At 38.6% G+C, this 15,661-nt stretch overlaps 1 protein-coding gene across 2 annotated transcripts in view; it reads right to left on the reverse strand.

Annotated features, from left to right (window-relative positions):
* Positions 1 to 15,661, reverse strand: part of NAMPT (nicotinamide phosphoribosyltransferase) — a 47,541-nt gene that overhangs the window by 14,625 nt on the left and 17,255 nt on the right. For both annotated transcript variants that reach the window (XM_075558537.1, XM_075558536.1), the window contains exons 5-8: positions 14,177 to 14,335; positions 12,822 to 12,958; positions 7,263 to 7,488; positions 5,208 to 5,327 (exon numbers count right to left, since the gene is read on the reverse strand). In XM_075558537.1, coding sequence (XP_075414652.1) covers positions 5,208 to 5,327; positions 7,263 to 7,488; positions 12,822 to 12,958; positions 14,177 to 14,335 — 642 coding nt within the window. The remainder of the gene's footprint in view (positions 1 to 5,207; positions 5,328 to 7,262; positions 7,489 to 12,821; positions 12,959 to 14,176; positions 14,336 to 15,661) is intronic.

A 15,661-nucleotide genomic window follows, 5' to 3' on the forward strand; every position in this document is an offset into this window, starting at 1 on the left:
GGGAGAGGCTATATATCCAACCTTGTGATGGGTTCCCCCCTTTTCCCGACCATCCCCCTACCCTTCTATCGCTACTCCCACTACCGTTCCTGAGGGGTTTATCTGTCCTGAATTCTGTATGTCGAGAGCTCTTATCTGTACCAATATGTATTCTTCAATGCAGCCAGATTTGTAAGGTAGAACTGGGTCATGATAGGGGGTGAGGGGGCTGAAAAGGGAGAGAGGAAGCATTCAGGAAACGAGGAATGATGTGTGATTCATAGGTGCTACACTACACCTTGGTTGTATTGTCCCTTCCTTATAACCCTTTTGTGGGGGGATATTCAATTTTCTACAGATGGGCTTTGGGTCTCTACTCCAACCCCCCTTGTTTGCATCAAAATAGTTGTTTTTGGAACATTTGATACCTGATCCTGTCGACACCTCATGATCATACAGGCTAGTGCTTCTTCTATGTGAGCTATTTTGCTTCCCTGCTAGGTGACTGCTTGTTTAACTTCAAGCCTTTATGACCCCAGACACTATATCTTTCAATAGCCGGCACCATCTGCTTTTCTCACCACATTTGCTTATGCATCCATTTTGTTTTCAGTGACCGTGTCAGGAAGGTATCAAAGAGTACCAGGTTATCAAAACAAAGTGTTCTTGTGGTTAAGCGTTGGGCTGTGATCTGCATGGTCAGCAGTTTAAAACCACCAGCAGCTTCACAGGAGAAAGACTGGGTTTTCTATTCCTGCAAGCAGTCTTGGAAACCCACAGGGAAGTCGTCATGAGTAAGTATTCACTCAATGGCAGTGAATTAAAAACATTTTTTTATGGGAAGATATAGGTGTAGTCAATTAAGGCTTAGCCCAATGATGTCTCCTTAAGGGTTTAACCTATTTCTAAGAGATGCTGTGGAGAACTGGTTTCTCTCTGGCTCCACGCCTTCCTGCATATTTCAATCTTCTGGGGCCTTTTGTCAATGTAGCACGTTGACCCTAGAGCAGTTGGCAACCTGCCATGTTCCTGCAGACCTTAAATCAGCGGTTCTCAACCTGTGGTTCATGACCCTCTGGGGGGTGGTAACGACCCTTTCACAGGGGTCGCCTAATATATCGTGCATATCAGATATTTACATTACAATTCATAATGGTAGCAAAATTACAGTTACGAAGTAGCAACGAAAATAATTTTATGGTTGGGGTCAACACAACACGAGGAACTGTATTCAAGGATTGCGGCATTAGGAAGGTTGAGACCCACTGCCTTAGAGCCATGTGAGTATACCCACTGGCCTGTGATTTCCCCACTTTCCACTTTGCCTTCCTGCTCCATTGGCTGGTAGATGCATGAGTCTGGAGGGGCTGGCCCTTATATATATTTTTATATTTAAATTTCTCCTTGTACCTATGTATCTAAAAACCTAACCTAGTACACTGGCCTTTTTTGCTGAAGAAACGGAACTTCTTCATTGTCTCTTCTCACTGACACATTCAATTTCATTTCTGCTAGTCCATCTGGAAAAGTCCATGTGTAGAGCTGCCACTTATGCTGTTGTCAAAAAATTATGTGTGATGAATGCATTGGTCTTGAAAAATTCTATCATGTAACCTCCATCTTTGTTTCTATCAAGGCCCTATTTTCCAATTATTGATCCTTTCCTCATTGCTTCCAACTTTTGTAGTCCAATCACCAATCATTATTAAAACATCTTGATTGTATGCCTGATCAATTTCAGATGGAAGAAGTTGGTAAATTCTTTCTTTTTTGTCAATACTTAGCTTTGTGGCTGGCAAATGAAACCAGCTAAGCTGAGCAAATGTCACAACAGCAGCAATCCTAGCGTAATCTCTATACCTAGGTATTCTGTGCCCCTTCTCCCTACAGAGCTTTCACTTTTTTCTCCTTTCACATGAAAGGCTTCAAGCTCCCAACACCTAAAATTTTTAAAGAGTTGAAGGGGTCCCTTCTGCTCTTATGCAAGGCAGCTTAGGTGAGTGTTGGTGGAGGAAGCTTTACTTCTGTTATTGCACATTAGAGATGTGTTTCAGACACTGCATTTTGGGACTTTTAGAAGTACATTACCACTAATATATGGTTTGTTATAATCATAGATCTCATTTTGAAATGAATCTCTGGAAAAAAAACACTTATAATTTGGTTACTGATTTTAGTCAAATACCACCAAACACTTTCACATGAGGGGAAAAAATCCTTTTAATGGCCTGTACATTTTATTTATTTAAATCATTTTATAGGGGGCTCTTATAGCTTTTATAACAATCCATATATTCACTGTGTCAAGCACAACCTGTACATTTTAAAATACCACTGGTTATCAACTGCTCTGCAAAGGATCACATGAGAACATGCATATCGAACTGAACTCAGAAGCACAGAAAAGGCCGGGTTAGTGGGGGGTTACAGACTGCTGGAGTCCCTGAAACTAAGGCCTTTAGTAACTCTTCACTAAAATCACCTTTGTGGCTCAATTTTCTGGCTAAAAATTCGGTTAAAAGAATAATCACCCCTTTGATATCAAAAGGGCAACAAACGGCCCAAGGGCAAAGTTCAGAAGACCAGAAAGGTTTGGAACAAGTGGGGTAAATGATGTTACACTGTGGGGACTGCAGTCAAGGACATGAAACAAAACGTGTTATGAATTTTTTAAACGGAAAATTGACTGGCTCTGCAAACCTGCACGTAATTCACAGGTTAAAAATAATTCCTAAGAAGCAGAAGATCAGACTAACTGGTCTGATAGTGATTTGTTTAACCCCTAGATTGTGATCCTTAGATACCCCTCAACTGAGGATCAACTTTCAGCCAAATAATCCACTGTCACTGAGTCAGTTCCAATTCACAATGTCCCTAAATCTTTTATTAAAAAAAATCAGTTTATTAGGGGATTATAAACTCTTATCATAATCCAGATATACATTGTGTTAAACACATTTGTACATTCATTGCCCTCATCATTCAAAACATTTGCTCTCCACCTAAACCCCTGGCATCAGCTCATTTTCCCCTCCCTCCCTGCTCTCCCTTCCCTCCATGAACCTTGATAATTTATAAATTATTATTGTCATATCTTGCCCTGTCCAACGTCTTTCACCCCCTTTTCTGTTGTCCATCTCACAGGAAGGTTATATGTAGATCCTTGAAATTGGTTCCCTCTTTCCAACCCACCCTCCCTCTACCCTCCCAGTATCGTCACTCTCACCACTGGTCCTGAAGGGATCATCTGTCCTGGATTCCTTGTGTTTCTAGTTCATATCTGTACCAGTGTACATCCTCTGGTCTAGCCAGATGTGTAAGTTAGAATTGGGATCATGATAGTGGGGGGAAGAAGCATTTAGGAACTAGAGGAAGTTGTATGTTTCATCGTTGCTACACTGCACCCTGACTTGGCTCTTCTCCTTCACGAGACCCTTCTGTAAGGGGATATCCAATTGCCTACAGATGGGTTTTGGGTCTCCACTCTGCACTTCCCCATTCACAATGACACAATATGATTTTTTGTTCTGATGATGCCTGATACCTGATCCCTTCAACACCTCGTGATCACACAGGCTGGTGTACTTCTTCCATGTGGGCTTTGTTGCTTCTAAGCTAAGATGGCCACTTGTCTGCCTTCAAGCCTTGAAGACCCGATGCTTTATCTTTTGATAGCCGGGCACCATCAGCTTTCTTCGCCACATTTGCTTATGCACCCATTTGTCTTCAGTGATCGTATCAAGGTGGTGAGCACACAATGATATGATTCTTTTGTTCTTTGATGCCTGATAACTGATCCCTTCGGCACCTCATGATCACGCAGGCTGGTTGTGCTTCTTTCCTGCGGGCTTTGTTGCTTCTGAGCTAGATGGCCGCTTGTTTACCTTCAAGCCTTTAAGATGCCAGACCCAGTATCTTTTGATAGTGGGGCACCACAGCTTTCTTCACTACATTTTCTTATTCACCCATGTGGTCTTCAGCGATTGTATTGAAAAGGTGAGCATCATAGAATGCCAGTTTAATAGAACAATGTATTCTTGCATTGAGGGAGTACTTGAGTGGAGGCCCAATGTCCATCTGCTACCTTAATACTAAACCTATACATATATGCACACAGATCTATGTCCCAATCCTCATACATATATTTACATATATACATGTCTTTATTTAGACTTCTGTAAATTCCCTTTGCCTCCTGGCTCTTTTCTTTATTTCCTTTGACTTTCCTCTTTTCCCAGTATCATGCTCAGTTTTCATTTGGGTTTCAGTAATTCCTGTTGGTTTCATTGCCCTTGATCACTCCCTACCAGGCCTCCTACACCCTCCTCACCACTGATTTGGATCACTTGTTGCTCCCTTGCCCATGGGAGGTGGAGGGAAAGGCAGTGGGGTTGCAAATCTTTACAGGATCCACTAGCCTCATCTTTCTCTTATGGCGTTGTTGGTGAGTTTGAACAACCCAATCTGGGGGTTTAATGCTTACCCAAACAATAGCCAGGTATCAAGTGAACAATGATACTTAAGAAGATAGTACTCCTCAAAATAATGACCCTTACAAGGCCAAAGGGCAGCATTTGCCCTGTAACAAAGCTACGAGTAGAAAGGGGCAGACAAGTAGGGAAATGGAGAAGCTAGGAGTGGGACGAGTGCTCTTTACTACACCGAGGAGAGTGCACCCAATGGTAAGAGATGTACATCAATTGTCCAATGAAAAAATGTGCTCTGTAAACTTACCCACGCTACTCTCTTAACAAAAAACCTAGAATATACACAAAATCTCAGTGGTTCACAGTACTAGAGAGCATACATTTTTATGTCAACGATACTCTTATTGTATAGTACATTTTATCTTACAAGTTAAAATAAAATCATAGGGCTTTATAGGACATTAGGAAATAATACACTTATACTATTAGGTTACATTTAACAATACCAGTGATGACAGTGCTTAATTTAGAAGAGACAATAAACCACTCTACAATTTCTAAAAAGAGTGCACATTAATACCCATATTATTAAGACTATGTAAAGGTCAATTTCCCCTAAAACTGATATCTACTTGGGCATAGTCAAACCTTTTTATTTATTATTTGAGGAGAATTCCTGAGTGGTATTTTTTTTTGTTTCACATGGTGGCCAACAAAGATGGTGATTATAAATTTTAAGCAATTAACAGATACAACGAATTGCCTTACTTTAATTTAAACACTTTAATTTAAAACACTTACCTCTTGTAAAGTATTGATATCTACTCCATCCCCTTGAATAACTCTAAGGTAAGGTGGCAGCAACTTGTAGCCCTTTGAGTTCTCTATAACTGGGAACTTCTTACCTAAAATATCCAAAACCTACATGAAAAAAAAAAAACAAGCAATACAAAATCACTTTTCTTTGCTAAACAATCTTAAGGATTTAAAAATTTCAACATCATTTTCAAACTTTGACAACATATTAAGTCCTTTTAAATTTAGTCCCAATCTGTAGTAATTATGTTAGAAATGTCCATGATAGTTCCTCTTATGTTGCTTTATGCCAATCAAGTGGCTAAAAACAAGTTTCTTTCCCTCAAGTTTTTCAAATTAAACAATTTAGGAGAAGTATATCCTTAATATTAAGGAGATTAAAACAATATAAATATTTCTAAAGGCTGTATAAAGTTTCACTAACAAGCTTTGTGATTATGTTTCTAATTTGAATTTATTTGATTTGTTGCCAAATTTTGTTTGGTTTAATTTTGTCTGACATGACTCAATTGTAAATCCATTGAATAAGACAGTTCAGAGAAACTGATAAATAAAATTAGAATTGATTTCTCTGAAGTCCTGCATAACATGGAAATCACCTCACTCTTTAGCATTTGAAAGCGTTGTAGCAGCTGAAATCTACCACACAAGTCTTTGAAAGCTTAGTCAGGCATGCAAAGGGCCTACTGATCAGACATACCCACATGGCCCCTAAATAACTACCCTTTCTTATATAAATCATCTGCAAATGAAAAAATTTTGCATTAATGACTCCTTTTGTTCTTCTAGCTGGTCACTTATATTTTTACTCTATCTAAGTTAAAAAGTAGGGCTTATTATGTTTGGTTAGGACAAGTCTATTAATATTTAAGATAAGGCAAGATATTCAGAATGGTTTATAATCATTTGGATAGAAAAGTGCCTTATCAATTCCCGCCCCCCTCCTTTCTTAGGGGTCAAGTAACTTATCATGTAACACTACCTAGGAAACTAATAAAATAGAAGGCCACAACGAGAAGTCTGTGACTCAGTGCCTCTATTGGACAGCTAGAACTGCTCCTGTGGGCTGTGACTATACATCTTTACCAGTGCTCAAAGTCTTGTCTTTCTCCCCAGGAAAGGCTGGTGACTTCACACTGTAAGTCTTGTGAGTGAAGCCCACCATCCCACCAGGGTTTAGATATTTGGCTTATTTTACTTGCTGTATGACACGATCAAGTTTCTTTAACCTCTTTAAGCACATTTCTTTTTCTATAAAACAGGGCTAGTGATCATTATCACAGGGCTTTTGTATAGCTTAAGTGACACATCTCTGTAAAGCACCCAACACAGTATTTTTAGAGTAAAAGGCATCAAATAACCCTGTTCCTGTTAGTTTTTCTTTTTTTTTTTCCTGTTAGTTTTTCAAAGGCAAATCAAGTCCTGAAAAATGCTGAACATTGAAAACATCATTAATTTCAAAGCACTATATGCAAAGTATTTACAAATTATTCTTAATCCACAATACCATACTCTTTATTAATTTCCTTTGCACTAAAAACTCTAAGTTATAACAATGATTTGTGATAAAGGAAAACCATAAATAAACTTTGTGACCATTTCACAGGATTAAAATGGTATAAAGCTATCAATTAATTTTGACATAAAAAAAATCTATTCAACAGTACATAACTTATTTGACAGCATGTAAATTACCCATAGTACCTTTCTCTGCCCTGGTGGTGTAGTGATTATGTATTGGACTTCAGTCCGAATGGTCGGCAGTTTGAAAACAGCAGTAGCTTCTTGGGAGAAAGACAGGGCTTTCTACTCCCACAAGTTGTTACAGTCTTAGAAATCCACAGGGGTCACTATGAGCCTGGATGACAAGAGTTTGACCTTTGGGTCTCTTATCAATTATTGTGTGACTTTAGGCAAACCTATTACTCTCTCTGGGTCACAACTCTAAAATATGGAAACTTGTCTAGACAGCTCTGAAATTAGTGTTGATGAAGCTGGCCTATAGGCATATGGACAATCAAGTTACATGTTAAAGTTTACCTTCAATACAGTGTCAAGAGGATTTCCAGAGTCAGGTCTGATTATTAGCGGTGCTTCTGTACTTCTTGATACTATTAAATGTCTTAGATCTTCACCCCATATTTTCTCACATGCATTATAAATGTCATAGCTATCACTGACCACCGATACAGGCACTGATGAAAACTGTGTTACAATATGTTCAAACGCATCTTTTTCATGGTCTTTCCCCCAAGCTGTTATGGTACTAGAAAACAAAATGAAAACATACTATAAATCATCTGTTATTATCTCATGCTTACTATATATAGTACACAATCAATATCACAGAGCAGATGAATATTAATGATTAAGTATCAAGGGTTGAGTTTTGAACCAAACTACACTTTACTGAACTTGTATTTACATTCTTAAGTAATCTTATGTTTTTCAATAGTTCTTGAATGACTTAACTTTTAAGTCATATTCAATTTATTAGAAACTCTTTTATTCTGGTATTGCTTTTATATGATTAAGTCAACGTATTATAAAGAATGAGCATAGACACCCGATAATTTTTCAAGGCAATGCCAAGTACCCTGCTCTTTTCTTCGAATTTTCAAAACCATATTAAGGATATATCAGTCATCTTTATCTCTCAGAATCTTACACTTAGAAGTAATAACGTAGGCAGTGACTCATACTATACTATCTATACACCTCTTTGTTTATCAAATGGCAAGTAACAAGTGGTTATTTACCTCACAGAGTAAAACCGATACACTATTATAAAAGAGTAAGACTTATGCCCAGAATAAGAATGCTCATATTTAGTTAGAACCAAACATAACTAGGCACATAAAAATGCTTATTTTTTAAAATCATTTTACTGGGGGCTCACACAACTCTTATCACAATCCATATATATGTCAATTGTGTAAAGCACACTTGTACATTCATTCCCCTCATCATTCTCAAAACATTTGCTTTCCGCTTGGGCTCTTGGAATCAGCTCATTTTTCAATATTTTACCCTTCCTCCCAACTACCCCCTCCCTCATGAACCCTTGATAATTTATAAATTATTATTATTTTATCCTATCTTACATTGCCTGACGTCTCCCTTCATCCACTTTTCTGTTGTCCATACCCCAGGGAGGTTATATGTAGATGCTTGTAATTGGTTCCCCCTTTCTACCCCTTCCCTCCACCCTCCCGGTGTCACCTCTCGCCACTGGTCCTAAAGGGATCATATGTCCTGGATTCCCCTGTTTCCAGTTTCTATCTGCACCACTGTACATCCTCTGGTCTAACCAGGTTTGTAAGGTAGAATTGGGATCATGATGTTGAGGGTGCTGGTAGGGAGGAAGCATTTTAAGAACTAGAGAAAGGTTGTGTGTTTCATCAATGCTACACTGCACCCTAAGTGACTCATCTCCTCCCCGCTACACCGCTGCAAGGAATGTCCAGTTGTCTACAGATGGGCATTGGGTCCCCATCTTACATTCCCCCTCATTCATGATATGATTTTTTGTTCTGATAATGCCTGATACCTGGTCACTTCGACTCCTTGTTATCACACAGGGTAGTGTCCTTCTTCCATGTGGGCTTTGTTGCTTCTCAGCTAGATGGCCGCTTGTTTACTTTCAAGCCTTTAAGACCCCAGATGCTCTATCTCTCGATAGCTGGGCACCATCAGCCTTCTTCATCACATTTACTTATACACACATTTGTCTTCAGCGTTTATATGGGAAAGGTGAGCACACAATGATGATTTTTGTTCTTTGGTGTCTGCTACCTGATCCCTTCAACACCTCATGATCACACAGGCTGTGTTTCTTCCTTGTGGGCTTTGCAGCTTCTCAGCTAGATGGCCACTTGTTTACCTTCAAGTCTTTAAGACCCCAGACGCTACATCTTTTGATAACCAGGCACCATCAGCTTTCTTTACATTTGCTTATGCACACGTTTGTCTTTTGCGATTGTGTGGGGAAGGTGGGTATCATGGAATGTTCTTTTAGTAGAGCAAAGTGTTCTTGTATTGAGGAAGTATGTGAGTGGAGGCTCAATGTCCATCTGCTACCCTACTACTAAACCTATAAATATATGCACATAGATCTATTTCCCCCATCAACATATATAAATATATATACATGCATGCCTGTATTTAGGCCTCTATGTATGCCCTTTGCTTCCTACTTCTTTCCTCTTGTCCCACTATCATGTTCAGCCTTCATTTGGGTTTCAGTAATTCCTCTTGGTTACATTGGCCTTGAACACTTCCTACCAGTCCTCCCACCCCGATGGGTTTTTTGATACTCGCTCGGAACTTCCTTGCCATTCTATTGCACGCCTTTAGTGTTTTGCCTCGGTGTGGTGGGGCATAAAAATTATTTTTAAAGAGGGGAAAGAATTTTTTCCCCGTTAACTCCATTTTTTTTTCCCTTGGGACAAAGCATGCCATTTTATCTCTCAGTTAGGCAAGAACAGCCACAGTCATTTTTACAATATCATCAGCAATGGTTTTACTTATTCTGAAGTACTTGTTGGTCAGTTTTTAAGCAATGAAAAATTATTAGCAAAGTTTAATAATGAATTTGAAATGTTTTGTATACCTCTTACTATGATTAAACTATTGAATTATATAAGCAAGTTTTATGCCAATAAAATGTTACTATTTCCTCATGCAATTTTTTTTCTCCTGAAACTTGTAATCTTTTAAGTAATGGTCTCGAAACTGAGGAGTCATGCTATTTTTTGCTTTATATCAGTGGTTCTCAACCTTCCTAATGCTGTTCCTCGTTTTGGTGACCCCAACCATAAAGTTTTCATTGCTACTTCATAACTGTCATTTTGCTACTGTTATGAATTGGGCAATACCTGTGAAAGGGTTGTTCGACACCAAAAGGGGTCATGACCCACAGGTTGAGAACCACTGTTTTAAATGCTCATTTCTTCTTCTTTTTTTTTCTGAGGGCAATGCTTTGGGTCTGAACACACATACTTTGGAGTTACAAAGTCTTAGCTACCCAGAGACTACTTTTGTCTGAAACTTAAGAGTTTATTTATATAAACTCATTTAAAAGTGAATTTGCTTTCTTCTGAACAATTACAGAGGTTGCTGGTAGCTGATATATGCAAACATATGTAGGCTAAAAGAGAAATTAAGACTTGTGTGAAAAGACGTCTTTTAATACCCAGAATTGCTAGTATCCTCTTCATAAAGAGAATTAAGCTGAATGATACTATTATCATACATAAATGGGTAGTACATAAACCTTTCACTAAGAGTGCTACAATTCACTAAGAGTGCTACAATTTAGCACTAAGAGTGCTAAAATTCCTAACCTGAAAAACATTTTGTTAACGAAAGTCATCCTTCTCCAGTTGGCCAGATTTGAAGCTTGTCTGTAAAAGTGAAACCTGTAAGAGACCCTGACTGCTAAGACAGCAATGCTTATAGATGTTCAGCTAAATCTATTCTTTCAAGTCCATTCAAACTCCCTATTGCAGAGATTTTATCTCTCAAGCTATCGAGTGTTTAATTTATTTCCTATCACTCAGTCACCTGGTTCTCGCAAGACTGTTGTCTGCAAAAGGCCTCCTAACTTCTGTTTTTCTTTATCCAGTAGAGTGGATAGGATGATAACAAAAGAACATTTCTAGAATCTCTATTTTTTCCCTCAAAACTACCGCCTAAATACCAATGAAAATGCCCAATTATGACGTAGCATAATGTGTATATGCCAACATTAAGTATCCAAATGAATGTGAGGGCCTTCACAACCCATGTGGTCATCCTGTATTTGCTACAAATTCTATTTCAATTCCTATTGCCCAAACATTTATAAGTTGGTCTTTGATTTATGCTTTCAGCATGTGGTGTGATGGCTCACTTTTATATTTTCTTGGCATGATTGGGCGGGGCTACCCACTCTATGTAGCGAAGATCAAAATCCTTACATCTCGACCAATAATTGCAGAAAAGATTGAATTTATCAAGGATTTTGTCATACTTGGATCACAATCAATGCTCATGGAAGCAGTAAGCAAGAAATCAGGTGATGCATTAGGTCAATCTGCTGCACAAGACCTCTTTAAAGTATTGAAAAGCAAAGATGTTCCATTGAGGACTAAGGTGAGCATGGCCCAAGCCATGGTGTTCTCCATTGCATCATGTGCATAGAAAAGCTGGGCACTGAATATGGAAGACAGAAGAATTGATGAATTTGAATTGTGCTGGATTAGAACACCGAAAGTACGACAGGCTGTCAAAAAGGATAAACAAATCTGTCTTGGAAAAAATACAGTAAGAATGTTTAGAGGCAAGGATGGCACAACTTCATCTCACATATTTTGGACGTGTTGTTAGGAAAGACAGGTCCTTGGAGAAGGGTATCATGCTTGATAAAGTAGAAGGACAGAGAAAAAGAGAAAGGCCCTTGACCCAGAGAGACAGACACTGGCTGCAACAATGAGCTCAAACAGAAGTAAGTTAGAGGTAGTCAGATGTCTCTGCCATGCAATTTTTACACAGTAGATTGTTCAACTTAGTCCAGAGAAGATTCAGTCCCCCAGTATTAGCCATTAAATTTTACCATTCCTGCAATGGTAATCTAGTCACTCTGTCAATCTATCTGGTCAAGGGCCTTTCTCTTTTTCTATGATACCTTTCCTGGTCTTGCCTGTGGAATAATGATTCTGCTTTTGTACCATATAGCATTTTAATTGTACCTCTTTCAATGTACTTATCAATAAGGTAGAATGTTACAAATGCACTATTTTTATCCGGAGGACAGGGTCAAGTTAAAAAAAAATATTTATTTTGCGAATCACTTTGTATTCCTTACAGCACTAAGCAGACTGTCTTGCATATGAAAACATGTATGTATATATATTTTAAAAAGCCAACACACCGAATTTATTTTAAACTCACTGCTGGTTTTACCACCCAGCAGTTTCTCAAGTGTTAAGAGTGTAATATCCATCCCCAATTTGATTACAGTAAATAATTTGTGCTGTAAAAACCAGATGTATCTTTACTGAATCAATGCTGCAACTTACAAAATCTCTGATTTCTAATAAAGTTAATTCTAGGGCCACAGCAGCTACAACTTTTGTTTAATGTGAGATGGTTTCGTTAAGAGGAGATAAAGATGCATAAGTAGAATCTCCACAATATTACTTTAATCAAAAGGGCTTATTCATCCACTGCAAGCCCGTCTGAGTTCTGAGTTCAGATGATCATTTCTAGAGCCACTGCCTATTGGCAAGGCCATGCAGAATAACAAGGAAGTAAAAAGTGAGTTTTTATAATTAAATGTTCCTATGTTTAATTTCATGAATAAGACCTATTTGCCTATGGCAATGCAGCAGTTGAAAAAGCCCCTGAAAATGTGTCTATTAGGGTGGTTAGAACTTCCTGTTGCTAATCTTTACATATGGCTTGCACTCCAAATTTGTATTATTTAAGGTCATGAAGCTTTACTACACACTACCAGGTTCTCTTGGAAGCAAATCATCACCAAAGTACATATACAAGCGTGAAAACACACACACACCAACAATTAGGTAACAGGAGGAAGAAACAACTGAATCTTACCTGTGTTCTGCTGCTGGAACAGAATAACCTGGAACAGGATCTTTCGTTCCATAGTATTTTTTAATTAAAGCAATTCCTGCTACTGTATCTGTTCCTTTGAAGTTAACCAAATGAGCAGAAGCTCCAATACCAGCAGTCTGCAAAGTAAACCCAAAGTAAAAATCCAATAAATAAAGTCCCATAATTGAGTTATATGCAACACAGCTTCCAAGGGAATTAGTGTCCTTGGCTAATTTTAAAGAATTATTTTAACTATTACCAGAGATAATGGTTCCCTTATGATAAAAATTCAGGTTTTTCCACAAATATTTTAAGGATTCAAATGACATCACATAAAAAAATACCTACCGTATATATCCAAGTATAAGCCAACCCGAATATCAGCGGAGGCACCTAATTTTACCACAAAACTACATAAAATGTGCAGAAAAACTCGGCTTATACATGAATACATATGGCAATTAACAGTACCCTCTTCATTTCCCATCAACTTTATCTTAATATTTCTCTATAGCATTATCTAGCATTGCTCAACTTATTGTGTGTGTATGTATGATCTGTCAATGCCTGCCTACCTACAACATAAAGGACCAAATACTGTTGTTGAAGGCGATCTCCCGTGTACCGTGAACAAAGGCTGACTGTGGGAAACAGGTCTAGGAAGAGAGTATATGTGAATGAATACTTTATTCTCTTATTTTAAGAAGTCTGGCAGGCCAGGATTCTGGGTGGAGGGAAGCCTTCACACTTGTGAGTTAGAGGTGTCCCAATCACATTCTCATAATGAAAATTAATCCCCACAATATGCTCCTTTAATGGTGCTGCCTTAAAGTTACCTCTTACAAGCACGTGGCTGATCGCTATCTAGCCAGCAGTTTTCTCTAAAGAGCAGACAGGTGTGATTGCTCTCCCTGCTAAGGGGACAATCACTCCCTCTTACCTGCCCCCAGTACTGGTGCGAGGTTCCTTCTCCAGCAGACTCAGGGTCCTGAGGGCTACGAGTATAGCCCACTTTGTTATGTATGTGGTTACCTGTAATTAGTGGGACTGACATGCCCCGAGAGTATCTATGCTGATGTTGGGAATACATGATCTCTACCTCTGCTCAGACTTGGTTCCTGAAGCTATCGCAGAGGTGAGCACCCCAAAGCTTTTGTCTGTCTCGTAACTTTTTCCCTTCAATAACAACCGTCCCACGGCTGTCACAGTTCTTGTTCAATGTATGTATGTGTTGACTGAATCTCTGAAAACTCACAAATGTGGCTTACTTCCAGTCTAGCGGTTCCCCCAAAGTTGGCAGTGGTCTTCTAACAATCCACATTTTATTAAATGAGGTTCTCCTCGTAACTTCCTACCTCTTGCGAAGACACTCCTCTGTAGCCAAAATCATGTAACTTATATTCTAGACCATTTAAGTTTCCAGATGTTTCTAACAGGTATTTAGCCAGTATTTTCTTCTGTTCCCTTGAATTTGTGGCCACGGTGATTGGATACCAGGACTGCACAAGTATAGTCTGTAATAACAAAATTAGGTACAAGTATTAATATATAAAATCCTAGGCTCTTTCTGAGGAAGATCTTAGCTTTCTGTGCAGGTATGCTCTGCATTTTCAGATGACTAGAAATATTACTTAGACATTTCGGCTGAGGATGGATTCCCATCACGTGCATTCCAGATAGTGTCTCCATAACTCAGCAGTCTAAGCATCAGCAGAGATGAGAAGACCTGGTCCTTAACAGAGTTTGATAAGCACACTCACATGTGGTTGCTACAGCAATGCCACTGATGGGTTTTTAATGATCATCCATAGAAAATCGTTTAAGGACAGCACCATCTGTGGACTATACACCTTGTGGGGTAGTAATCTCAAGATGTTATCCATTGGCTGTTTGAGGGAATCTGTATTTTCTCCAAGATCTAGTATGAAAAGTAGCAAATTCTGTACTCACACACTTTGGCTTAGCAATCATCCTATTCACTGAGCTATGTTTTAACTTATGCCCTTAGCTTTTTATGAAAAGCAATGATAGGAAAACCATGCGAAATATTCTATATTTGCTATTAAACTGCAAAGTTATTATTCTTTTTGTTCCACTGTTTATGGCATATACATTTCTAAATGAAAAAGTGGAGCACTGCTGGATTCTATTTTCTGAGATATTTACCTACGATTCCCTGTTCTGTGGCCATCAGAAAACCCCAAAGCAAGCTTGTTACTTAACCACTCAACCTTATCAATTATTGTGGCTTGAGGATTCACTTTCTTCTCCATTCTAGTATCCTGATTTCATTTTATAAACCTGATGATTGTTATTATGGGCAGCATCAAATCTGATTCTGAAAGAGCTGCTAAATGATAGCAATGTCTGAGTTGTACCAAAGGCACATAAACAAAAAACCCTACTTTCTTAAATTTTACAGAATAAGCCAAGTATTTGATCAATTAAAAAAGTAAAGACAAGTTATAAGATTATGCAGCTGCTTAAGACCTACCAAGACCAGCAGAGGCCAATCTAGTCAAGTACAAAATTATGAGGAATAATTTTCTAGTCAGGGAAGACTTGGAGTGGTTTGTTATTGTGGTAGTTATATATTTGATATGATTCTTCTAGCCATGTTTTTTTTCCTAATGAGTCTGGGGAGAAGGTGGAGAAAGAAAGATACTGATAGTGACACCAGAGAAGCAGCAGCTGCAGCACCAACCTCCAGAGTCTGATGCAGAGTGGTAGACTTCCTGGCCCTCCAGAGAGAAGTAAAGCTGAATAGCTTTAGCCTGGAGGCTCACTTGTAGAGAGGGTGCCTCCTGCACTTAATGGGGCGTTGGTTCGAGTGCCTCTGA

Source organism: Tenrec ecaudatus, chromosome 9 (assembly GCF_050624435.1).
Source record: "Tenrec ecaudatus isolate mTenEca1 chromosome 9, mTenEca1.hap1, whole genome shotgun sequence".
Lineage (NCBI taxonomy): Eukaryota > Metazoa > Chordata > Mammalia > Afrosoricida > Tenrecidae > Tenrec > Tenrec ecaudatus.